At 45.1% G+C, this 25281-nt stretch overlaps 5 protein-coding genes, 1 long non-coding RNA gene and 1 pseudogene across 9 annotated transcripts in view; 1 reads left to right on the top strand and 6 right to left on the bottom strand.

Moving 5' to 3' along the window:
* Ugt1a5 (UDP glucuronosyltransferase family 1 member A5) overlaps positions 1 to 11330 on the bottom strand; it is a 46272-nt gene extending 34942 nt beyond the window's left edge. The window contains 1 exon segment of the mRNA NM_001039549.1: positions 10438 to 11330. Within this exon segment, the coding sequence (NP_001034638.1) occupies positions 10438 to 11295 (858 nt within the window). The 5' untranslated portion in view covers positions 11296 to 11330.
* The window catches only part of Ugt1a9 (UDP glucuronosyltransferase family 1 member A9), a 111259-nt gene that overhangs the window by 34942 nt on the left and 51036 nt on the right, over positions 1 to 25281 (bottom strand).
* Ugt1a8 (UDP glucuronosyltransferase family 1 member A8) overlaps positions 1 to 25281 on the bottom strand; it is an 81245-nt gene that overhangs the window by 34942 nt on the left and 21022 nt on the right.
* Ugt1a7c (UDP glucuronosyltransferase 1 family, polypeptide A7C) overlaps positions 1 to 25281 on the bottom strand; it is a 68804-nt gene that overhangs the window by 34942 nt on the left and 8581 nt on the right.
* Ugt1a6a (UDP glucuronosyltransferase family 1 member A6a) overlaps positions 1 to 25281 on the bottom strand; it is a 61316-nt gene that overhangs the window by 34942 nt on the left and 1093 nt on the right. Inside the window, 1 exon segment of one of the 2 annotated variants that reach the window (NM_001039691.3) lies at positions 21726 to 22581. In NM_001039691.3, coding sequence (NP_001034780.1) covers positions 21726 to 22580 — 855 coding nt within the window. In that variant the 5' untranslated portion in view covers position 22581. 2 annotated transcript variants of the gene reach the window in all.
* On the bottom strand, positions 48 to 997 carry Ugt1a4-ps (UDP glycosyltransferase 1 family, polypeptide A4, pseudogene; annotated as a pseudogene).
* LOC108351970 (uncharacterized) lies at positions 14591 to 24685 on the top strand. Of its 3 annotated transcripts, XR_015629730.1 has the most exons (4): positions 14614 to 14866; positions 15375 to 15538; positions 21196 to 23678; positions 24276 to 24685. It is a non-coding gene; the product is annotated as an uncharacterized LOC108351970 (long non-coding RNA). The 3 variants fall into 3 exon arrangements; XR_015629729.1 differs by lacking the exon at positions 24276 to 24685 and having other exon boundaries at positions 14591 to 14866; positions 21196 to 22202; XR_015629728.1 differs by having other exon boundaries at positions 14863 to 15538.

The raw sequence follows: 25281 nt of genomic DNA, 5'->3' as shown, positions 1-25281 counted from the left end.
AAACTAATATTGCTGGACTACTCTTTGGATGAAGGCCCAATACAGACCTGAGAGAGCGGCTTCTTGCTGACACAGTTAATTCCTCCCACGAAGAACATGTTGGGCATGATGGGCCTGGGGTAGTCAAACATGAAGTCAAACCTGAAGAGCCATACGGATGCATGGCCAACGATCTCCAGGAAGGAGACCTCTCTCTGGAAGAGCTCAGAGGCCAGTTGCTCATAGGGAATAAAAGCGAAGTGGAAAATGAGCTTGAATGGCAGGGGTAGAGAATGTTCTTGACTCTTTCCAGGAAGCTCATGTGGTCTAGATTCCTTGTGAATAACCTTGGCACATATGAGAAAGGGCTCGGACACTGAGCGGCTTCAAAGTCACAGTCACAAGGAATGAAGCGTAGAAAAAACACAGCAGGAGAGCTGGGGATTTAGCTCAGCGGTAGAGTGCTTGCCTATCGAGCGCAAGGCCCTGGGTTCAGTCCCCAGCTCTGAAAAAAAGAAAAAAAAAAAAACACAGCAGGAACCTGCAAATACTTGGCCAGCAGTGCCCCACAGGGATACGCAGGGTCTGTTAACAGCACATCAAAGGAACTGGAGTTCAGATGGTGGATTAAACCCTTGTTGTGCAGGAGACTCATGCAACAGCTCACGTAGAATGTTGATACATTTTTCATAAGTTCCATATTGCTTAAGAACATCATCACAGAAAATTCATTCTTAAAGAACATTTGAAAGAAGCTCAGCAAGTGATATTCATATTCTTCCTGGGTGTATGGAACAGCATAGGTTTTCAGAGCGAAGAAGTCCTCTTCTTTGATGTACGCTGACACGTCTGGAGCCAGGACCACAGTTTCATGACCTCGGGTATGGAGCTCCCTCATGTTCAGCCAGTGGCTGCCCTCCATGGGAAACACCAGCACCTTCCCACCCTGAGTCCAGGGCAGAGCACAGAGCAGGAGAAGCAGCCCTGAGAGTCCTCCCAGCAACCTGTGGATTCCCATGGCCATGTCCAGAAGTGAACCTTTTTTATAAACCTATCTGTACCCTAAACATGAGTTTTTCTGTATCACCACGAAGCCATATTGCACAATGACATGCCATTGGTGGGCACAATCCCCGCCTTGTTAATCATTGCATAATAAATCCATGCCTGGCCTTCAGTAATGTCCCAACCACCTACCCACAAAGAGAGAAAGCAGATCATTATCTCTTTTCCAGAATGACTCCTGTCATGTATAGCTGTTCTTGAACCATCAGGGTTCACCTCTTCCCTTCCCTCAATTTCAAAGCAATGTTGTGTACGCTCATTTCCTTTCCTTCTCTGTTCATCTTTGAGCTCTGACCAGTGGCCGATGGCTGGATTCCAAACACGGCCATCTTCTCTTCTCTAGGTCCAACCGAGTAATCCCTTAAAATCCCTCTTTCCGTTCTCAAGTAGCATTCATGACATCATAGAACACAGACCACTGACAAGCTTGGAAAAACAGCGTTTTAACTCTCTTGTTGGTTCATTTAATAGCATGGTAATGATAGTTATCAGCAACATTGTTTAAACTGGTTGGCAGGTGCCAAATATTGAAATGCTTTTAGAATTTTGAACTCATGGTTTGATTATCTGAATCTACTTCATGCTGTGTAGAAAGCTGTACCCCCATGGATGTCAATGCTATCTGAAGCACACTGGAGCAAGACCAGCCTGTGTTAAAACAGCTTCCTGCTCCCCTCTGTGAGCTGTTCCCTTGATCTACTCACTCATCAGATGGATTCTAAGTCTAGGCTGAGATCTTAACCTCAGCTGAAGTTGTTTTCCTTTGTGATAAGTGCTACGGCCTTCAGGTCTCTATTTAGGGATCTGGGCGGACCCTAATCTTGGCCTTCACTTCCTCCTGAGGTTTGTGATGAGACTCCTTTCTATGAACACTCGCAGCTCTCCATCCTCATATGGATATTGTCTGTGAGAACAGCATGGGCCTGTGTTTTAACTTTAAAATGGAAAAGACACTCTGAGACTGAGTTGGGCACGTCAGCTGATCATATATAATCAGGATTCTGATCCCTTATATGCTGTCTTACATGCTCAGCAGTTGCTGTCATGTCTTGGTCCTACTGCTCTGAGGTTCCACTGTCCACTGGGCATGGGTTGTACAGAGAGAAACTTTCAGATGGAGAGAAGCCACTGCCTTAGAGAAGTACTCTAATGATAGCAGATTCCACTACTGGGCAGGTGTGAGTTTGCAAAATGCTTCCTGGGGACCCCATGTGTCACTGGGCAGCAATCCTTTGTGCCCCTTCAGGAGGCCAAGAGTCTAGAATTCCATTTTCTTCCAAAAAGCAACTTCTCTGGTTTTCTTTCCCTGTCTCTTTCTCTATTCCTCATCACTTCTCTGTAAGTTTTACCCTATCCTCAGTTTCTGGCCTTTAACATACAGCAAATCCTATCATTTTTCTTCTCCTACCACCATGCAACATGTTGCAACAATCAAGGGACATCTGGAGATGACAGATGGACATCTGGCGTTAACCTCTGGTCTCTGCTCTAGCTGCCACTATCACTGTCTACTCCACATCCAGTGGGACCCCCCAAAAAAGCAACTGAATAAGTCAAGAAGAGTTGGTAAAGAGCTATCAGAAGCAGTTGGCAATGCTCCTTCCTCTCTGAGTGAAATGCTGGGAGCTATGGCTCAAGGCAAAGTGACTCGGAAAGTCTATATTGTGCTTCCAGGGTCAGACATGGAAAAAGCAGAAAAAAGAGGGAGGAGGGAGACATATAAAAAGAAGGGAACCTTATGAGAATCCTCTCTAGACAGATTAGAAGTTTGGAGTAAAGATTTTTTTGAGAGGACCCCTGGTTGAGTGGGCAGCATGTCCACCATAAACCCTCTCTGAAGCACACACTCTGGAAACCCAGAGAAACCATTGTGAATGAGAACTCCTGGGTGTGTGGGGTGATGGGTGGGAACTGTGTCTGCAAAGGCTAATTGATGGGGTTAGAACTTGAATGACATGGAGAAAGGAGAATTTTACAGGCCCAAAGCCTACTTACGACTTATCTTGGCCATCTTTATCCTATTACATAGTCATCCTCTGCCTTATTCTGTGTCAGACCATAGCATAGAACCTATTGGACCTTACATCCTAACAAAAAGATAAAGTATCTTTTGTAATATTTTAATAAAACCTTAGTATCATATCAATCAAAAGACTTAGAGTGTTGTCTGAAAGCATCTAAGGCCTGTAGCAGAGTTCTCCCAATCTGGCTGTAACATGCCTACCTATTGTGTGCCCACCAATATGTTTGAAAAGTGTCTTGACTTGTGGATTTTTTGTTATGTTTTGTTTCTGTAAAAAGAATTTCATGAAACTCATTGAAACATGGTATTTGAGGAGACTTCAATCTATATTCTCGAGCCGTAACCACTCATACTTGACTCCAGAATAAGCCACATCTTTTATTCCATGGATTTGAGAACTGTTTCTTTCACCAACAGTCTCACAGGACTATACACTGAAACTTAGCCCACAGAATATCTCTAGATATCAGGAACTAAACTTTGAATCAGTACCATGCAGTCTTCAGCAAGGTTGAAAACTGATCAGAGCCAAAATCTTCAGTAGACCTTGGACACAGATTATAAATGAATGTTGGGTAATAAATCCAGGGCATGACTAGCAATGACAATCAGACTTGAGAGTGACCTCTCACTGATAGCATCTGTGACCCAACCTTACAACGACCTGCCTAGAGGTGCGACCAAGAGCCTTAAATGGACACAGTGAAAGACCACCTAGGGAACACCAACTACATCTGCCCTTGACCTGTGAAAGCCTGCCCTGGGGCGTGACCTCAGTCTGTGAGCTTAGACAGGGATGTCCAGTGCGGACCAGATTCAGCAGAACCCAAGGGAGAGACCAAATACAGGCTCAATACCCACTCCCTCCTTCCCTGAACATTCATTCCTCCCTTCCTTGGTACCCAATGGTGTCTTAAGCATCCTATTGTCTAATTCTGTTTGTCTTCTTTGTTTTTCATTTCCTCCTTTCTCCTGTTCTAGTCTTTTTAAGTTCCCCTTTGAAAGGTTCTCCAAAGAGCAAAGGCTGCCTTGGTTTTCGGTCTCTCCTGAGCTGGCACCGTGTTAGGGTGTTGGGTTGTGTTTCTCTCTCTCTCTCCTCAGTCTACACTTAGCTGGAGCTGCCTCTCTCTCATATCCATCCCCTTTGTTCACCTCTTCTACTTGTTTTCCCTCCGTGTTTCTTCTCTAGCATCCCAATACCAATCACTAGCCTCGTTGGACTTTAAAATTTTCCATTTATACATTAAGTATCTAATGCCATAGGGTATAGAGTACCATTACTTCTGTTCAGTTACTTCAGTTATTGGAGTTGAAGGATTGATTGCTTTTGGATCAGTTGCTACTGTATTTTTGTAGTAGGCCTACCCTTTAGATATAGGTTTAAGAGCGTAATATTAGAATTCACTCTCTGGTCAGGCCTCCTATCACAGATACTGACCAGTGTTCCTTGGGACTCTGTCTCTGACTCTAGACACTCACTAGACCCACAGTGGCTAGCCCGGGAAGTTAGTTTATACAAAGAGGACCAACCTCTCCATCCTCACAAAGGTATATAAAAACCATACTCCTCACCCTTACCCTTGCCATGTGCTCTCTGATTCTCTTCAGAGTTCCTGCCATGGGTCTCTGTACCCATGTCACTGGTACTGGGGCCTGAACTCTCCTTAGAGGCCCTGACATGCTGATGTCCCTGTGTCTGACTGTACATGATACTGATAACTCTTCAAATAAATTCCTTAACCCCCTGTGGTCAAGCCCAGAATCCTCTTGAACTACCTCCACCATTCAAGACCTAAAATTGGGTCTAGGCAATGGTTTTCAGAACTACATTCCAAGGCTCCCTCCAATAATCCCAGGAACTGACAAGTGGGAGGCTTGTTTCTGCATAGCAACAGAAACAACCGACCAACAGTCTGTGCCAACAACACAAAAGCCTGGGAATGGGTAACCAGGAGGCATAGAGGAGTGTACAGATTAAACCTCTGGAGCCAGGACCACAGTCTCCTGGCCTAAGGGCACAGAACTGCCTCTAAATGGTCTCCATGTTCAGCCAGTGGCTGCTTTCTATGGGAAATCGCCAGTGTGTCCTCCCGCCACCCCAGGCTATAAAACCAAGAGAATTAGGGGGAGCTTGAAGTTTGTTCTTGCCACTGCTGCTGTCAGTATAGAAAAGACACTCTCCACAGACTGTCTGACAAGATAGTCTGTCAGGCCCAGGTCCAAAGTACACTGCTGGACTATCTATGACTACAGTAGACAGCTGAGGGAGGTCATTTTAGAACAATGTTGGTACTTCTCCTCACCGTGAAGTTCAAGTGTTTGTTTGCTCTCAAAAGCACACAAGGCCCATTCAAATGCCGCGTGAGAAGAAATATTTTAACTATAAACTAGGCCGTGCATGCAATGTGGCTCAGCTGAGTCAGAGACATAAATCTAGACCAGAATCGTGAAGAGGCACACAACAGATATTAATTATAGCTGTCTTAATTTTATGTCTTTAAAGATGTTGAGAAATCGTGGTTGCTCGTTTGTTCTTTTTTTTTTTTTTTTTTTTGGTTCTTTTTTTCGGAGCTGGGGACCGAACCCAGGGCCTTGCGCTTCCTAGGTAAGCGCTCTACCACTGAGCTAAATCCCCAGCCCCTGCTCGTTTGTTCTTGACAGGAGGAAAAGTGTTGGTCACACAGCTGCCAATCTTCCACTTTACATTTTGCTGGAAATGTTGCATAAGGTATTTAGCTGCTCTGAACCAGTTTTATTTTTTTACAACTCCATAGTGAAGAATGTTAAGAACATTACTGACGTTTTGAGTTTAAATAAAAAGCTGGGCATGAATGGGCACGCCCTTAATTTTAGCACTATGGAGGCAGAAGCAGGCTGATCTTTGCCACTCTGGGCTACGTACGTAGTGAGTTCCAGCTCTGCCTTAAATGAAATAAAATATGATTTTCAAATGCACATAAATATTGAAGAGTCATTTGCCCATCAATGGAGACAGCAGGCAAATGTACGATGGAAATGTGTGGTACACGAACACTACAAAAAGCCATAAAGACAAATGGAATTTGCAGGTAAAAGAATAGAACTAGAAAATATACTGAGGCACCCCAGGGTACAAAGACAAAAGTCACATGTTCTCTCCCATATGTAGTTCCTAGCTCCACATCTTCAGATGTCAGGAGTATATAACTTGGAATAACCACTGAAGCCAGGAAAATGGAAGGCCTCCTGTGGGCGGGGAGTGGGGAACAGTAGCAGAGAACAAGTTATATGAAAAGAAAATTGGGGAATGTTGGAGGGGCCTTAGTTAGGGAGGATGAAGAAGGCTAATGCAGGAGAGGGGAGGAGGAGGGAAAGATAGCACCAAGATAAGGAATCAGTAAGAGTAACTTTACTTACCCAAAGTTACATGCAATACAGGTAAGTGTCTATACCTATACACATATAGTTTAAAGTTCAGTCATGGGCTAAAAATGCTTCCAAGAGCCACAGACTATGTCTTAGGAAAACCCAGCACCTACCTTTTGAGTCATTGGTCAGAATAGACTCCCAAATACCATGGGCCATTGCTACAGCCATTAGTTGCCTCACTAGGGACCTAGGAGTTGGTCCCTATTGCTGAAGATAGCATGTTGTTTGGACACAGGACTTGGAGGCTCAAAACGGAAAGATCCTCCCTAAGGACTAACTTTAATAGTTCTGGAAGGTGCTAAGCAAGCTGCCAAGGGGTGGGGGTGGGTGGGGGTGCTGTGGAACAAAAGTCATATCCAGCTGTGCAGCCTACAAATCACAGTGACCAACATGACAGGATTTCCCGACAGGTGCAATAGTGGTACTTGTACCTGGTGACAACAACAGCTCTCTAATTGGATTAATGATGCACTTGACAGGAGGGAAATCATACCCAGTACTAGAAACCTATTCAACAACATGAGGTTAGTGAGGTCTTAGAGCTTAGAGGAGTACCTAACTAGCACCAAACTAGAATGTTTCCTAACTGAATTCTAACATTCTAAGACAAGCAGGTACGTGTAGCACCTAAATCTCATGAAGGAAGCTTCTCTTTGCAACAGATGGAGACCATTATAGAGAGCCACAAGGGGTCAAAATGCAGATCACAACAACTGATCAGGGAGTGCACAGCTTTCATGGATCCATAGATCTACAGTACAATGACTGCACATAAGGCGCAGGGAACACACCAGAAGGGATGGATGGATGGATGGATGGATAGATAGATAGATAGATAGATAGATAGATAGATAGACAGACAGACAGACAGACAGACAGACAGACAGACAGACTTAAGATCCAGAGGACCCCACAGAAAAATCTGTTGTAAAATTGTGTCTCCTATGGGGTTGGGGATTTAGCTCAGTGGTAGAGCGCTTGCCTAGGAAGCGCAAGACCCTGGGTTCGGTCCCCAGCTCCAAAAAAAAGAAAAAGAAAAAGAAAAAAAAATTGTGTCTCCTAGAAATGACAGGAAAGCTTCACTTATGATACCTCAACAATGTAGCTTCCTAACCATGACCTGAACAAGAAAAAACACTAAAGCTGTTAATATTGCACCCTAAACTCAGGTTGATCCACTCCACTGCTGCTGCTGTACTTGGTGACCATCCCATGGTTCTGGCATCTTCAGTAACTGGGGTCTTCTGTTGCAACCAGGCTTCACCAATAGCTTCACATGGGCTCTCTTCATGGTGCCAAGCCTCAAATTCTTTGCATGACCCCTTCAGTCCTTGGCTGTCAACTGCAACTAAGCCTGCACCTTCACCAATGGCCTCCCATGGCCTCTCCCAGTGCCAAGCCTCAGCTGCTCTTCATGATCCCTTCATGCCTTCCAAACCAGTACCACCTGAGTGACTCTTACACATTATCAAGTACAGCTGCAGCATGAGGTACAGCCTTGGCTATCTCTGGAACACAGCTTCTTTGTGCTCTCAGAAAACACTTTCCTGAAGATTTCACCTCAATGATTCTGGTCTCTTCTTAATCGCCACTAATTTCTCAGCTGCAGCTGACCATCATCAGTTGTCCCAGGAGTCTCCTTCTCCTCTTGACTCTAAAACCAGAGCCAAATGGCCAAAGCTGCTGAGTTCTGCTGCTTCCTGGGGCTGGAACTTGGCCCGCTTGTTCTCTTACATTATCACTGGCTTTCTGCTTTCCAACTCCTTCACCGCCTAAGCTTAGCTGTCCTGGAACTTGCTGTAGACTGACTTTGAACTCAGAGATCTGCATGCCTATCTCATGGGGTTAAAGGTGTGTAAATGCCTGGATTTAAATTTTTTTTCCCCTAGAACTTGTTCAGTCCTAGGCTGGCCTTGAACTCAGAGATCTGCTTGGCTTTATCTCCTGGGGCTAAAGGTGTGTACCATCATGCCTACATCTAAATTTAGCAGGGTACAAACTTGCCCCAAAGTCCCACTCCCTTAATCTGCTATCTTCTAGAACACAGGATTGGGCTCCATTTTATTTCCTGGTGCTCCTTTAATACTCAAACCATATATCTTATATTTTCCCTTTCTCAGCTTGCTATGCTTGTTCAAAATGATCTTTATGAGACTTAGAGAACAAAGTCTATGATGGGCGTTTCTGAGACTTCCCATGTCAATGCAATTAATCTGAGTCTCTGCCTTAGCCTCAGGTAGACTCTTCAGACAAGGGCAAAAGCAGCCACATTCTTCACCAAAACACCACAAAACAGTCTCTAGGGCACATACTGAAATTCTCCATTGAAACCTCTGGGGTCAGGTCCATACAATTCAAATCATTCTCAGTAACAAAATCTTCCATATTCCTACTAGGATGGCCCATTAAGCCCCATTTAAAGCATTCCACCTCTTTCCAAATCCAAAGTCCCAGAATCCATATTCTTCCAAACAAAAGCACAGTCAGGCCTATCACAGTAATACCTGTACCAACTTCTGTCTTAGGGTTTTACTTCTGTGAACAGACACCATGATCAAGGCAAGTCTTATAAGGACAACATTTAATTGGGGCTGGCTTACAGGTTCAGGGGTGCAGTCCATTATCATCAAGGGAGGAACATGGCAGCATCCAGGCAGGCAGGGCACAGGTGGAGCTGAGAGTTCTACATCTACAGGATGGCTGTTAGTAGAATACTGATTTCCAGGCAGGCACAGTGACACAACTACTCCAACAGGGCCACACATTCTAATAGTGCCACACCCTGGGCTGAGCATATACAAATCATGACACCAATAGATACAGAAAAGGCTTTCAGCAAAAACCTAGGATCCACTAATGCAAGAAGCCCTGCAGATGCAACGAATTGAAAGGACATATCTTAACATAATAAAGTCTGTACCTCAGAACGGTAGCCAACATTTAGGAAACGGGGAGAAACTCAAAGCACCTCCACTAAAATCAGTAACTAAACAAGGAGTCTGTCCTGTCCACTCATCCACTCTAGTACCAGGATTCTTATTAGAACAAAACAAAGGGAGAGAAATAGCAGGAAACAAAAAGGAAAAAAGAAGACATCCAAGTATCCTCATTTGCATATTTGCATATGACAATGCTGCACGAAGAAGTGGCCTTAAAGGCTCCACCTGAAAAATCTTCGAGGTGTGAAACACCTTCTTCGAAGTGGTAGAATATGAAATTAACAGTTGTCTTCCTAATCACCAATGACCAACACATTGTGAAAGTGATCGAGAATGCAACCCCAGTAACGATTGCCTCAAAAAAGAAATACTTTAGATTAAAGCTCATCGTGGCTGGAAAAGAACTGTACAGTGGGGTTGTTTTGTTTTCCTAACACTGAAGAAAGACATTGAAGGCGATGCTAGGGAGTGATAGGAAAGCCCAGAGGACCAACAACTGCAATTTGAAATTCCTTTGGCCTCACCTAGAAATATTTACCTTGAACTCTTCCGTAATAGGTCAACAGCTCGGTGTCTCTGTTCTTGCCCCAGTTTGGAAATCTTACTCTCAGGAAAACAATATATTGCCACATGGATAGTCTCAGTAGGGCCCCACCACCACCCTTCACCTCACCTCAGCCACCAGTCCTACTAGTAGCCAATTGAAAATGGAAGGGTCTGAGGCTGGAGAGACAGCTGCTCTTCCAGAGGAACTGAGTTCGATTTCCAGCAACCCCAGGATGGCTCACAACCGTCTGTAATTCTAGTTCTAGGGGATTTGGTGTTCTCTTCTGGCCTCTACATCACTGTACGCATGTGGGCGAAAAGACTTACAGATAAAATAAAGACAGAAGGACCCAAATCTAGTAGTTTATGTTATGAAAGGATATGATAAAAGGGGAAGAGTCCTTTGAAAGACCAGGAGGAAAGTCAGCATTAGAAAATATATTCTGCATAGAATACTGATAGCTTAAAAATACAGACCTGAGAAAGAGGCTTCTTGATGACACAGTTTATGCCTCCAATGAAGACCATGTTAGGCATGACAGGCCTCGGGTAGTCGAACACAAAGTCCCCTCGGAACAGCCACACAGATGCATGGCTGAGAACCTCCACTAAAGACACTTCTCTCTGCAAAAGCTCAGAGGCCAGGCTTTCATAGCGAGTGAATGAGAAATGGCAAATGTACTTCAAGGCCAGAGGGTACAGCATGTTCTTGACCCTTTGCAGGAAAGTCATGTGGTCAGAAAGCATTGTGAGTAGGTTCGGAATATAAGAGGAAGGTTTCGGACATTGTGTGGCCTCAGAGTCTATGCCACAGGGAATGTATCGTAGAAAGAACACAGTGGGGATACCCAAGTACTTGGCCAGCACTGCCCCACACGGAATCACAGGATCTGTTAAGACCATGTCAAAGGAGCTGGAATTCAGATGCTGGAGCAGGGACCCATTGTGCAATAGATTCATACAAGACCTTAAGAGAACTGTCGATATGTTTTTCAAAATCTCGGATGTTTCAAAGAATGTCTTCACATAGTTGCCTGTTTCAAAGACCACTTTAATGTTTCGCATCATTTGTTGTCTAAATCCTTGTCTTGTGTATGGAACAGGGTAGGTTTGGAGGGTGAAGAAGTCCTCTTCTTTGATGTGCACAGTCACCTCTGGAGCCAGGACCACAGCCTGGTGACCTCGGGCGTGGAGCTCCCTCACGACATCCCTCATGCTCAGCCAGTGGCTGCCCTCCATGGGAAACACCAGCACCTTTCCACCTTCAGCCCAGGGCAGGGCATACAGCAGCAGCAGCAGCCCAGCTAATCCTTGCAGGGTCACATGGAGTCCCATAGTCACTTCAGTGGACACCCACGAGAACAGGTTTCCTCACCAGGCTATGACCCTTGCGTTTGTTTCTTCCTCCTCTTATCTCCTGCCAACCTTGCCGTGCCATTGGATGGCACCGGCTCCCAGACGTTAATCATTAAAGGATAAATCTATGCTTGGTGCCTGCTCAATCCTGCTTCTAGCCAACACATTGCTGATCTTGTTTGATAGGCTAACAGAACTCTCTCTTTAGAAGACATCATAGTTCATATCTGGTTTTCTTCCATCTTCAAAAACAAGGCTGTGTACACCCATTTCATCCTGTCACCTCATTCTCTGCTGGCCACATTCAAACAGGCTGGACTGAGCTCTGAGCACTGCCTTGTGTTTGGATTTACAAGGTAACGGTTCTAACTGTAACCCTACTGGGAAACTCTCTAAAGTCTCCCTCCCTATCCGCAAGGGGCACTCACTATACTATAAGATAGGAAACATTGCTGGGTCAGCTTGCCCCAGACAAAGAGGAATTGTGGCAGCTCTGCTGGGGTTCATTTGCCTGGGTTTCTCTGTAATGATCAGGGAACGGTTTTGGAAGCTGTTGGTTGTTGCTCAGTGTGGGAATAGAGTGAGATATTTCACACTCAAAATGAGACAACTTGATTGTAAAGCAAGGTCTACTAAGAGTTACAGTCATGGATGAGAGTTACCAAAGCACTCTCAGACCAGAGCAGGCTAAGCAATGGTGTGAAGTAGGCTTCCATCCCATAAGCTCCATGCCTTGGACTGGCCTGGAATATGACTCAGCCTAAATCTCTATTCTCCTGAATGCTGGGCTAGCAGGCTTCTGTATTCCCCCTGCACTCTGACTGTTCCTGGTGAACATTGCAAACTTGAAGCATGCAGCTATACCTCAATACCAAGGACTATTAGAAGAAAGAGGGTGATATTTTAGATAAGTAAGAAATGAAAAGAAAGTTGTTAAACAATGAATAGTGCCTGAACCATAGCTGGATAAATACACCAACAGAGATCTGACATAGTAACTTCTTGCTGGGATATGCACATCATGTCACAGGGATAAATAGGACCTGTTAAAGCCACGTAGAAAGCACTAGGGCTCACTGTCCAATCAGAAGTATGTGCAGCAGACCTCACATGGAAGCAGATAACTCTTTAAAAAGTGTCTTCAGGTGTTTAGGCAAAAGGATTTTTGAAAGCCACCAAGCAACTCTACTTGTATTCTACCTTGGTGTAAGGAATGGTCTAGGCTTTCAGGGAAGAAAAGAACCCCAATCCTCTGGGACGTGAATTGACCTCTGAAGCCAGGACTGGCTGGCTCCCTCACACCCCCCAAGTTCAGCCAGTGGCTGCTTTCCATGCGGAAGATCAGTCCAGGGCAGGGCATCCTGCAAGAACAGACATTTTGTGCGCCCTCACATGTGGACCAGGAATCCTGCGGCCAACTTCCCGGAAGCCCTGAGCAGTTAACTTTCCTCACCAGGTTGTGTGCTTCCAACATTAGAGTGGCTGGCCCTTGCTACTTTGTGGGATCTTCTTTTTCTCACCTGTTATCCCCCTAAGTTTCACTCCCTGACACAAGATGGGAGAGAAAGAAAGAGAGATCCTCAAATCCTCGAATCTAACTTCTTTCTTCTTGTTTCTTCTTTGAGCACCACCTACCAACAAACCACAACCAACCCCTCTGAACAACCACCAACCACCAACACCCCCACCTACTGGGATCCTACTATTTATATATCCTCTGAGAAGTTCCCAGAACCCCAAATGTCACACAATCACGGAAACTATCTGCAGCTGGCAAAACCATGCATGAGGAAAATCAGTCATTTGCTATGGTGGACAGTCTGGAGCAGCTCCATATCTCTCTATACCTGGGATTAAAACAAAAACATATTCTTATATTTCTGTTTTTAAAGAGGTCAAGATTCCAAAATTGTCACTACACATTACTTTCTTCATCTCGCCTTACCCAGGCCACCTGACAAAGTGGATTGACACTGGACAGCATGTAATTGTCCTGAAGTTAATCGATACAGAACAAATCCACCCCAGTCTTTCACCACTGCCCTGTTTTACATCCTCATCTTCAAAGACCCTTACCTTCTCCCTCCCTTCCTTCCTAGAACAACTCCCATGATCCACTGCTCCCACTAAGGGCGCACTTCTCATCTTCTCTTCCAATCCCCGAGACTGGGACTCCTTTCATTTCATGGCTTCCACCCCGATCCTGCATATCTAGCAGGCTGCACTTGAGTTCTGAACAGCGTCCGATGCCTTGCTCCCCCCGGGCAGTGGCTGGGTGTGATCCCGGAGTTTTGAAGTGTCATGAAATGGCGCATTGCTGGAAGCTCTGGCTCCACCTGGTGGCACTCTTGAGTCAGTGGCTGGTGAAGGGGCGGACACTCCACAGGTACATTTATACTTGCCTGCCTTTTAAGGAATACCCACTCCCTGAGAGCCTGTCTGCATGATGTTTCTGCGTCGCCAAAGGTCTAGAGAACTTGGAATCAGCCTACAATGAGCTGGTGGTGCTTGTGAAACCACGAGTCAACCCCAACCTTTCCTGCTTTAGCCTATTTCTCTTAAAAACTTGTTACAGCATTGAAATGCCTGTTTAGTAAGATTTCAGTCTCTCTTCCCATACTGACTGGGAACCCTATTGGCAGGTGCTGGCTGTTGTTACAGGTGGGATTAGCTAGAAGAAAACACAAACTCAAGAACCCTTGACATGAATCTACTGAGGGACATTTTCAGAATTCTATATCTGCGTAACAGAATAAGAGCCTCTTTAGACTGTGCTATTCGTTTTAGAGATTAGGGGCAAACACCTCTGGGGTACCATTAAAAAAAATCACTATGCTTTTAATAATAAACTAATGTGGTAACGCTCTCTGATACACAGAATTTCCCGAAAATAAGCAAGTGCTTGGGGGATAGGGCGAACTGATGCCCTCAGTAGCAGCTGATGCAATCTCCACGCTGAGTTGCCTACCTTAAGCAAAGTGACTGTTGTATAAACGGCTTGACAGGCTACCCCTAAACCAGCACCAGTCGGACTCAACACTCCGTGATTAGCTTGAGTCAACCACATACAAAGACTGTAGCTGATTGTCTTGAATCCTTAGGACAAACGCCCACCAGGTCCACTTAGTGTTGTTTGGATTGGAGGATTTGCTTCTGGAACCATTTGTGAACTCCAAATCACTGAGCAATGGCTCAACCCAAGCCACCTGGCTAGCTAGCGCTTCCTTTGGTCAGGCAGAGGAGCTGCTGTGATTGGTGCTAAGGAGGAAAGGTTGGGATTGGTCTGTTCAAATAGTTGAAGAGGCAGGGCAAGCTAGGATTGGTTCAAACACCTCTCCAGGGGCTGCTCTGTTGTCACTCCAGGAACTGTTCCAGGGAAGCCCTCCTGGGAACATCTTTTCTTTTTTTTTTTTTGCTTTTTTTTTTTAATTTTCTTTCTTTTTTTTTTTTTTTTTTTTTGGAACATCTTTTCTTTGTGTGGCCTTTTCTGGCCTACTCTCAGGAATGTGGGCTGGCTGAGTACACGGAAGAAGCGGAAGAAGCGACAGAGGTAACAATAGCTGAGCGCCACTGGCAGGCCAGGTTACAGAAGGGCCATGTAAGCCTGTAGACAGCTAAAAATGAAGAAGCTACAGAGTTTGGGAGCGTCCAAAGAAAAGGAAAGAAAAAAGCACAGGGGGCGGGGGCAGGGGGTGGTAACTATTGAGGACAGGAAAATGAGGCATCTCTAGACTGGAGAAGAGTAAAAGGCTGTGAAGAGCCAAAGAAAAGAACGTGAGGGCGCTGGCTGCATTTTCATATTCCAGAAAGCATTTTCAGACCAGGGCCAAGAACTGCAACTTGAGTCCCTAAGGTCTGCAAGAGGATTGTGACACCACCACCTCCCCATCCCCCGCCGCCGCCCCGAGGTGCCACCTGCTGATGCTTATTCCTCAGAAGGTGCAGGTGGCACAGCCATGCTGTGTTCTTAAAAGGAGTGAAGGAGCAGCTGGAGTGGTCAGCCTAAACCCATGGTTATGCAGAGGGAAGAATGAATTTAAAAGCTGCCTGATCCTCAGGAATGGAGCCATGTGAACGCAGGAAACGAAGGCATCCACCAGGCGGCGCGCAAGAATAGCAGAGAGAAGGCAAGTCTACGGGATCATCCAGAACTGCGGTGGGAGGAGGCTGCCAGGGGAGCCTTGAACACAGGGTGGCGCTCTAGAAGACGTCTCTGTTGTGGGTGAGCATCCTGCCCCTGATCTATGTCCAGTAAATACCTTCCCGCTGGACTCGGAGAGAGGTGGGAACAGGCCAGAAAGAGGGTTCCATTTCCAGTACATGGGCTTCCCCACTAAATTACCTCAGTGGTGCTTTAGTTATGTATTAACCAGGTAAAAGAAAACGGGAACAAATCTTTACTCCTTTTAATATTCCTAAGACACAAACTTTTTTTTTCTTAAAGTTAAAATTAGCTAAGTTGGAGTAAAAAGATGGTTCGGCATTTGCTGTTCACGCAGAGAAACTGAGTTGTGTTCTCAGTACCCTCATCAGGTGTGTCTATGGCTTCTGCGGGCACTGCACCTCGGTCTATATGTCTCTCTTTTCTCTGTCTCTCTCTGTCTCTCTGTCTCTGTCTGTCTCTGTCTCTGTGTGTGTCTCTCTCTCTTTCTCTCTCTCTTTCTCTCTCTCTCTCTGAAACATTTTCTCTTGGAAAATATTATTTCTAAAAGTAAAAAAAAAACCTAAGAATATGGCAACATGTGTCTAACAAAAGATAATATTTAGAATATACCAAGAAACGTCACAATTTAAAAATTATGTTAAACAATAAACACGAACAAAAGAATTGATAAGGAACCTATCCTATCAGAAGATGTGCTCAGTAAAGCACACAGCATCATCAGTCATGAAAGAGGGGCAAAAAGTAACTGAGATGAGCTTTAACACAAAAATTCAAATGGCTAATACAGAAAAGACTGCTAAAAACACATGTTAGCAAAAATGGAGTAACCACAACTCAGATAAACTACTGTGAGGTATAAAATAGTCCAACTGCTTTGATAATTTATTATGGAAACTTGGGATTCAGCAATCCCAGTTATAAGCATTTACCCAGGAAGATAGGAAATGGATAGTCTGTGGCAAACCAAACAGAGGTGTTAAGACAAAGCAACCACAACTTGCTTGGGAAGGGGACCAGTAGTGGAAGGGAGGCTGCCACAACACAGGACACTGAGGGATGACAGTAAGTCTGAGCAAAGTTCAAGGGACATGTGTATGCCACAGTCAAATACAACACCACCATTTGGTACCACGAACACGCGGAATGACGCTCACTCTGGGTATCAGGAAAAAACCCACAAAGGCCAAATTAGTAATGTTTTAGTTTACCATAAAGGAAGTCAAGTGGCTTTATTTAGGAATCATAAATCCTACGTATTGACATAGTCGACTCCAATCCTTCACAGCAGTGAGAGAGGAAAAAGCATCGGAGCTCAGCCTACAAGGACAGCAATATCCTGACATCTTGTGACGATCAGATTGTTTTACTGAGATGAAACCCAGTCTGAAAGTGCCTGCCATCAAGCCAGACTGCTGGAGTTTAATCCCAGAACACACATGGTGACAGAGAGAATTAATTCCTTCAAGTTGTTCCCTGATGTCCATAGGCATACTCATAGTATGTGCTCCCTTTTGGGATAAGTGGGATTGTCCCCAGAAGACAAAGTTGGCTTAGTTATAGAATAAAGAATAGAATAAAATAAAGAAGAAGCCATGTGTTGATCTTAACAGACACAAGAAATTCATTTCACAAGATCTAGCAGTCCTTGTATAGTAAGAATACAAAGCAAACTAGTGACAGTTAGAAATTGTCTCAATGTTTTAATCTGAGAATATAACCAGATGTCTCTAGTTATTAACACGCAATGGTAAAATGCTAAATGCTAAATGCCTTCCCTCTGAGATTAGGAGCAAAAGAAGGCCATCTTCCTTTCTCCAGCACTGAAGCCGGGCAATTAAGCAGCAAGAATAAGAATGAAAGAATAAAAGAAAGGAATGAAGGAAAGAATAAGTGATAGATAGATAGATAGATAGATAGATAGATAGATAGATAGATAGATAGATAGATAAATAGATAGATAGATAGGCAGACTTCCCAGGCTGCAAAGAAATATAGCTCTCTTCTTGTAGCTGACATGATCTTCCATTTAGAAAAATCCTAAGAAGTTCACTACAAACTTCAACCGTAGATAAATACGGCAAGTTTAAAGGGCACATGATGTATATGGAGAGTGAACTATATTTCTGGTAATATAAAATTCAAACTTATTTTATACTGAAATAATCCCATTTAAAATTACATCAAAAACTAAAATGTGTAGACTAGAGAGATAGCACAACACTTTAGAGCACTCTTCCAGATGACCAGGGTTTGGGACCCAGCAACTATGGCAGATAGCTCAAAATTACCAGTTACCTCAGCTCCAGGGAGTCTACGCCTTCTTCTGGCCTCTGCTGGTGCCCACACATGCATGCACATACCTCCACACCAGCACATGCCCAAACACTCATGAAATATCATGGTGGTAGGTTTAAAGCATAAGCCTTAAAGGAGGGGTGCCAAGAGTGAAATATACTAAGTATATTAAAGAGGACCTGAACCCTCAGAAGGAATCCCACATTGACAGAGCAGAGCTGTGTTGGGAAGAATCACAAGAAAACTAGGGGGAATGGCTCCCTGGGGAGTGCACTTACAGGAACAGGCCTGACAACTGGAGTTCGGATCTCTAGAAGTGATGTGGATGCATGCATCTGCGATTCCTGCATACCTATAGAGAGATGGGAGGCAGAGAGAGCAGAATCCACACAGCTATTGGGCCATCTAGCCTCACTCCACATCAGTGAACAACAGTAGACCCTGATTCAAATAAAGAAGAGAGGTTGTCCCCTGACCGCCACATAAGCTCCACTGTCCCTTCACTCACGTACACGGATACACATGTGCGCACACACCTACAAAGAAACTACAAAGGAAATGATCCTGGTAAGGGGTTTATATTTAGAATGCATACATTCTAAATGCATTAGAACTCAACCACAACTACAGAGACAACTTAGAGACATGCAATGCCCTTCGTGTTCCCCCTCCCCAAAATGACATGCAAATAAATAGCCAATAGGCAGTTGGAGAGATGGTGACTATCAAGCCATTACGGAAATGAAAAAAGAAGGTACGAGATAACATTCATGCCCACTAGGACGGCTTCAATTTTTAAGTGGAAAATAACAAGTGTTGACAAAGAGGTTGAGCAAGTAGAACCCTTTGTTCATTAAACATTGATGTTTAGTGGGAATATAAAACAGTGACATAACTGTCCTCTTCGATTTAAACATACAGGTGTTATATGGCCCAGCAATGCCACTGTTGAAAGAGAGGGGGGGTGTTCTACAGGGATCTCGGGGAAGGGGGTGCCTCAGTGGGCCCATGCTGAGACATCCCTTCCCCCGAGGGACCAGCCACACGATGGTATAGTATAGAATAGAGTTTATTCAGGGCATGGGGAGGGGAGTTAAGAGGGCAGTAGAGCAGAGAGAGAGAGAGAGAGAGAGAGAGAGAGAGAGAGAGAGTAGAGAAGAGTAGAGAAGGAGAGGAGTAGAGTAGAGGTTGACCATGAGCATGTGGAGAGAAGGGGGTAGGGGAATGGGGAGAGAAGGGACAAAGGGGGAAGAGGATAAGAGCAAGAGAGCAAGAGCAAGAAAGTGAGGAGGGGGCAAGCAGCCCCTTTTATAGTGTCAGGCACACCTGGCCATTGCCAGGTAACTGTGGGGCAAGAGCTAACAGAACATATATGCAAAAGAACCAAAATTGTGTGCAAAGACTTGTACCAAAGTGTTCATAACAGTACTTTTTATTTTTTTTATTAATTTTTATTTATATGAGTACACGGTAGCTGTCTTCAGACACACCAGAAGAGGGCGTCGGATCCCATTCCAGATGGTTGGGAGCCACCATGTGGTTGATGGGATTTGAACTCAGGACCTCTGGAAGAGCGGTCAGTGCTCTTAACAGCTGAGCCATCTCTCCAGCCCAGTACTTTTCTTAATAATGGCAACTATTCGTATTATGTAAACTCAAATGCCATTAAACTGATAAAATGTGAGATATTCATACCCATAAAATTGTACAGCCACAAAAGTGAAGTACATGCAACAACATGGACAAACTTTTAAAACATTCTAAGAAAGTTAGCACAACAGATCGCAAATTCTAATTCAAATTTCCAGGATAGGCAACTCATAAAGATGATGGGGTAAAGGTTGTCCAGGGTTAGGGTTAAGGGATGTCTTTGGGAATGACTGGGAATAATTGTGATTGTTGACCAATCTGAACATAAAAAGTTAGACATAAACTGTCCTGGCTTTCCTTAACTACTAATGTGACACAACCTGAATTCACCTGAGAAGGGAGTCTCCACTGAGGGAGGATTGCCCAGGTCAGACCGGTCTATGGGCTTGTCGACAGGAGATTTCCTTGAGCCTTCTGTGCTGTGGGCGTGCCGAGCCCACTGAGGACAGAACTCTTCCCTGGGCAGGCAGGCAGGCCTCAGCTGTGGGAGAAATCACCTCACCCCGAGCCTGGGCGAGGTCTCAAGCAGCTTCATCAGAGGGTTCCTGCCTGCCTGCCTGCCTCCTCCTGCTTCAGTTCTTGCCCTGACTTCCTTCAAGGCTGGACTGTTACCTGCAAGTGGAAGCCCAAGAAACCGCTTCCCTAAACTGCTTTTGGTCAGTTTGTGACAGTGACAGAGAGGAAACTAGAAAAATGACAAAAACAATTCACTAAACTGTAATCCTTAAACGAGTAAGTATATCATAAGCAAACTACATCTGAAGTTTTCTTTTTTAAATCTCACTTATAAGAGAAAGACTTAAGAAAAGATTCGCAAAAACAGTGTGAGACATTTAAAGTCACTCATCTGACCTGGTATTACCTAAATTGTTAGCTAGATCTCCAGCTATTTACACGCTGGGATACCTTGTGGGAGCCTGGACTCACTCCAGCCTTTATAACTGATTAACAGAAAGTGTCAGCCAAAATGTTTCCTAATCTCCAAGAAAAGGAGGCAAATTCTAAGGGAAGCCACACATTAGGTAGTGTGTGCCCTGGATTAAAGAGCAGGCTTTCAAAAGTGCACGCTAAGAATGAATCAGCATTTGTGAGGAGGGGATAGGGAGGGAGAGTGCTTAAACACAAATCTGGGCCTTACTTATTTGCGAAGATATATCCTCTCTCTCCTTTGCTCACCCTCTCCCCCATCCCTCATTTCCCTGTTCTCTCCCTCCCGGGCTAGCCTTGAATTCGTCATCCACTCCTCAGCTTTCCACAGTGTCCTGAGTGCTCAGGTAATAAGTTTGTGCTCCCTACAAGACCTATATCTTCTTTTAAACAAATTCACAGAACCAATCTTCCTTCCTTCCTTCCTTCCTTCCTTCCTTCCTTCCTTTCTTTCTTCCCATCTCTCTCCCTACATCTTTCTCCCCTTTTCTTCTTTTTTCCTACCATGATGAGAATTGAACTCATAGCCTCACATGTGCTAGGCAAACACAAGTGCACCTCCATTTAGCTAGACCCCAAGACCTGATCAGCCATTCAGAATATTCACAGCCCTGTTGAACCAGGAGTCCACCTGGCTCCAAGCATTCCTGTCACAGCAGATGTGAAAAATCAGACAGGCTCTTGGGGACTCCTTAAAGCTTTCTCTCAGATGAAATGAAAGACAGGTATGACCTGAAGCCCTTCAGCAGTCTTGAATTCAAAACTCACATTAGTATTTTCCAAATCATAAGTCATACATCCTAAATCATGAAGTGATGCTTGTTTCTTTCTCTCTGGTAAAGGTCAGAGGGCAAGTGATGAGAGTTTGAAGCCACGTACATCTCGCCACTCATTCTTCCACAGCTGCTCTCAGCATCCCTTTGAAACTGTTTTAGCTGTGGACCATGTAAACGCAAGACCCTGGAAGCTAGAACCTCTGACCTTTGTTGGCTGACCTCTGGCTTAGCACCCAAGGAATACACATGCCACAGCACTGGTTGAGAAGGTTTTGATCTGGACCTGTCCCCTGAGTCAAGCCTTCACCTCTGTAGACCAAATTATTTCTAAGGTTCATTCAAAGATTCTGCAACTATCACCAGGTCACCGAACCAATCATACTTTCTCCTGATGCCAAGCAAAGAACTCTATTTATCCAGCTTCAAGGACACACAGCTCCTTACTCTGAGCCTGGCATCCTCTTGCCTACCGATAGGTCATGTGACCATCTTCCCAATGAGAGGCGGCTGATGCCAAATACAGGACGGAGTGCAGCCCACAAGAACCACAGCTGCCAGTGAAGAGAGAATGCAGCCAGAAGCCATGAGTCACCCACCTGAGACAGGTTCCCCTTCTTCTTGCAGTTGGTCCCTCCAATGAAGATCATGTTGGGCATGACTGGCCGGGGGTATTCGAACACAAAATCATACCGTAACAGCCACAGAGAGTTCTGGTGTAAGGCAGGTAGGGACACATCTCTCTTGAGGAGGTCTGAGGCAAGGATCTCATACTTTGAGTACAGACAATGATAAAGGTAGTTCTCCAAGATGTTAGCAATGAAGTTGGCCAGCCGTTGGGGAAATGTCATGTGGTCTGAGAATTTGGTGTAGAATCTGGGAACATAGGATACGGGGCTTGGGCTTTGACCAAGCATGTGCTCCAGAGAGCATGGGAAACCTCTGAAGAGGTAGACGGAAGGCAGCTTGAGATACTCAGCCAGGATCACACCACAGGGCATGGCCGGGTCTGTGAACAGAGCATCAAACTGGTTCTCCCTGAGGAAGCTGAGGGTGGCCGAGTCCTTCAGGAGGCTCTGGCAGCTGAAAAAGCACATGTCAATGACAATCATGTTGTTCCTGTACTCTCTTAGAGGAGCCATCAGGGGGGAACTGGCAGCAAAGTGGTTGTTCCCAAAGGAGCGATAGCGGGTCCGCAACTCTTCTAGGTTGTAGGGGACCGGGAAGCTTTTCCTCCTGTAGTATTTGGATTCTCCCAAAAGCAAATTGACTTCTGGCACTAGCACCACAATGTCGTGTCCGCGTTCACTGAGGTGCTCCACTATCTCCTTCATGCTAAGCCAGTGGCTGCCATCCTGGGGGACCACCAGCAGCTTGTCACCTAGAACTGAGCCCCAGAGCACTAAGAAGAGAAAGCCTGCAGGAAGTCGAGCAGCAGGAAGAAGGCAAGCCATCCTAGTGGGGAGGGAAGGCAACAGTGAGCACTCCTGAAGCTGCAGGGCTCTGAGCTACTCCCTCTCACACACCCAGTGACTTCAGTGCTCCCCAGCTCTCTCTCCCTGACTCTAAATCATGCCCTGTAATATGAAGGAAGCTAAATTAATATTTAACCACATTAAGCACGAAGCTGACCTTATGCAGCCTATTAATCTTCCTTGGAGACTCTAGGTTCTTTTTCTCCACTAATGGGCCAATTCCTCCAGTGGGTCTTTGCTACTGTTTAAGGGCAATCTGGAGGGAGCTCCGGGGTCCCAGCAGATCTGGGCCTTGAGAGGTTAGTGGAGAAATGACCCTCAGTCAGTGCTCTGACACTTTCCTGCCAACTTTGTTCACTGCAAGGGGGGAAAGCACTAATTTAACAGAGGACATATTTGATGTTCAAAGCAACACAGAGCCGTCTCCTCCTCAGAGTCACCTTCTGCTATGTGTCTTTGGGCCTATGTGGCTCTGTCTTTAAAAGGATACCAATCTTATAGGGCGGGACTCATCCTAAAGATCTTATCTTCTAGGTCCATCTGCAATGACTGTGTGATCGAGGTCACTTTCAAAGGTGCGAGGCATTGACTTCAGTGTACTTTCTTAGGACACACAAGTTAGGCCTTAAACCCCACCCATATCCACACATGGTACAAGTCTCAGAATACAGTTATGGCCAGCCATCTATGTGCGAGAAACTGAGGTTACTGTCTAAGCAAAGGACATTAGTTGTAACCCTTGTAGCTTTGGAAGAAACTAATATTAGCTACCTCTGCTTAACTGTTCACAAACTCTTGGTCTTAGAATTTCTTCACAGTCATCAAATGGTTAAAAACGATGACGAGTTTAGTTTTAAAAACTTAATGGGGGGCCAGGGATGAAGTTTGGCTGGTAGAACACTTGCTTAGTCAGTAATCTTTGCACTCCGGGATGTAGAGCCAGAATTATCAGAAGCTGAAGGTCATCCTAGCTACAGAGTGAATTTGAGGACAGTCTCAAACTGAGTACATGAGTGTTTGCCTCAACAAAACCAGACGAGGAAAGGGTTGGGAATTTAGCTCAGTGGTAGAGCGCTTGCCTAGCAAGCACAAGGCCCTGGGTTTGGTCCCCAGCTCCGAAAAAAAGAAAAAAAAAAAAAAAAAAAAAAAAAAAACCAGACGAGGGCCTGAAGGTATGGCTTGGCAGTTAAGAACACTGGCTACTTCTCCAGAGGACCAAAGTTCAATTCCCAGCACCCACACAGCAGCTAACAAGTAACAGTAAGCCACGCTCCAGGGGTTCTGCCGCCATCTTCTGACCTCTGTGGACGTGTTCAGGATGCACATATTTAAACCATACACACACACATAAGATTCAAATCAATCAAATCCCAAAACAAAGTCTTAAAAGATAACTTAAGTGGATTTTATTTGCAGTTCTAGAATCTGGCAGCGCCTCACGTGGAGTGAGTGTGTAGTGAGCTAACTAGGAGACAGCCTAGGTCTGACACAGAAGGCCTTCAGAGACCTTCACAGTGTTCCTGTGGACTACAGAAGTCAAGGGGCTATTTTGAAAATCAAAGTTGACATACCCAAACACACGCAAACACTTCCTGTTTAACTTTCACAAAGAAGAATAAACCCATTTTTTTTTTTTTTTTGGTTCTTTTTTTCGGAGCTGGGGACCGAACCCAGGGCCTTGCGCTTCCTAGGTAAGTGCTCTACCACTGAGCTAAATCCCCAGCCCCAAACCCATTTTTTTTTTAACATCTGTCAGGTCGGGAGGATAGAAAACTGTCTAAGAGTTGCTTTGTTTGGTGTTTTCTCAAGCCCATTAACTGTCTGGCCTCCTAGGCAACAGCTGGAAATCCCTAATTTGTTTTATTGTTTGTTCTGTTGCAAAGCCACATTCCCTGAAGCTACCAGAAAATTCCACAGCACCCTTGGAAGAAGATGCGCTTGGGAAAAGCAAACGACCATTTTGGTACTGCTATGAGAAAAGTGCAGTCGACTCCTAAGATGGGCTCAAAAAAGCCACAGGGCTCCTAGAATGTATTTTGAAACCTCTGGTTTGATACTGGGGGAGAATAAACCTTCCCACCTGTGGCCCAAGCCTTGGTTATTGATCCATGCCATTATCTCTCTGAAATGACAGAGCTCTGGGGAGGGAACAACGTGGAGCACATGTGAGAAGCATGGTCCAGGAGCAGCAGAGCTCAGGGCTGATGTGACCAGAGGGCTGCAGCTTTCTAGTCCTCCCTTTGGTGGTTTAAATGAAAATGGGCCCCTGTGGGCTCATAGGAAGTAGAACTATTTACGAAGTTAGGAGGCATGGCCTTGGACTAGATATGGCCTTGGAGTAGATGTATCACTGGTGGGCTTTGAGGTTTCAGGTGCTTCAGACAAGGCCTAGTGTCTCTCCTTGTCCCCGCTGCCTGCCAAGCCAGATGTGGAACTCCTGGCTTATTCTCCAGCAACCATGTCTGCCCGTTTCCTGCCATGACCATAATGGACTACAGCTCTCAAATGTAAGCCAGCCCCAAGTACATGTATGTTTTCCTTTCTAAGAGTTGCTGTGGTCATGGTATCTCTTCACAGCAGTAGAACCCCTTAAACCCCTAGAAGATGTGCATAAGGAACAAGATGTCAGCTCTGATTGCCCCCTTCCTTTGAGATTCTGCTAGTGTCCCATCTGTGACAC

This window comes from Rattus norvegicus, chromosome 9, assembly GCF_021556685.1.
Source record: "Rattus norvegicus strain SHRSP/BbbUtx chromosome 9, alternate assembly SHRSP_T2T, whole genome shotgun sequence".
Taxonomy (NCBI): Eukaryota; Metazoa; Chordata; class Mammalia; order Rodentia; family Muridae; genus Rattus; species Rattus norvegicus.
The sequence above is the reverse complement of the archived record's forward strand: the minus strand, read 5'-3'. Positions and strand labels throughout refer to the sequence as shown.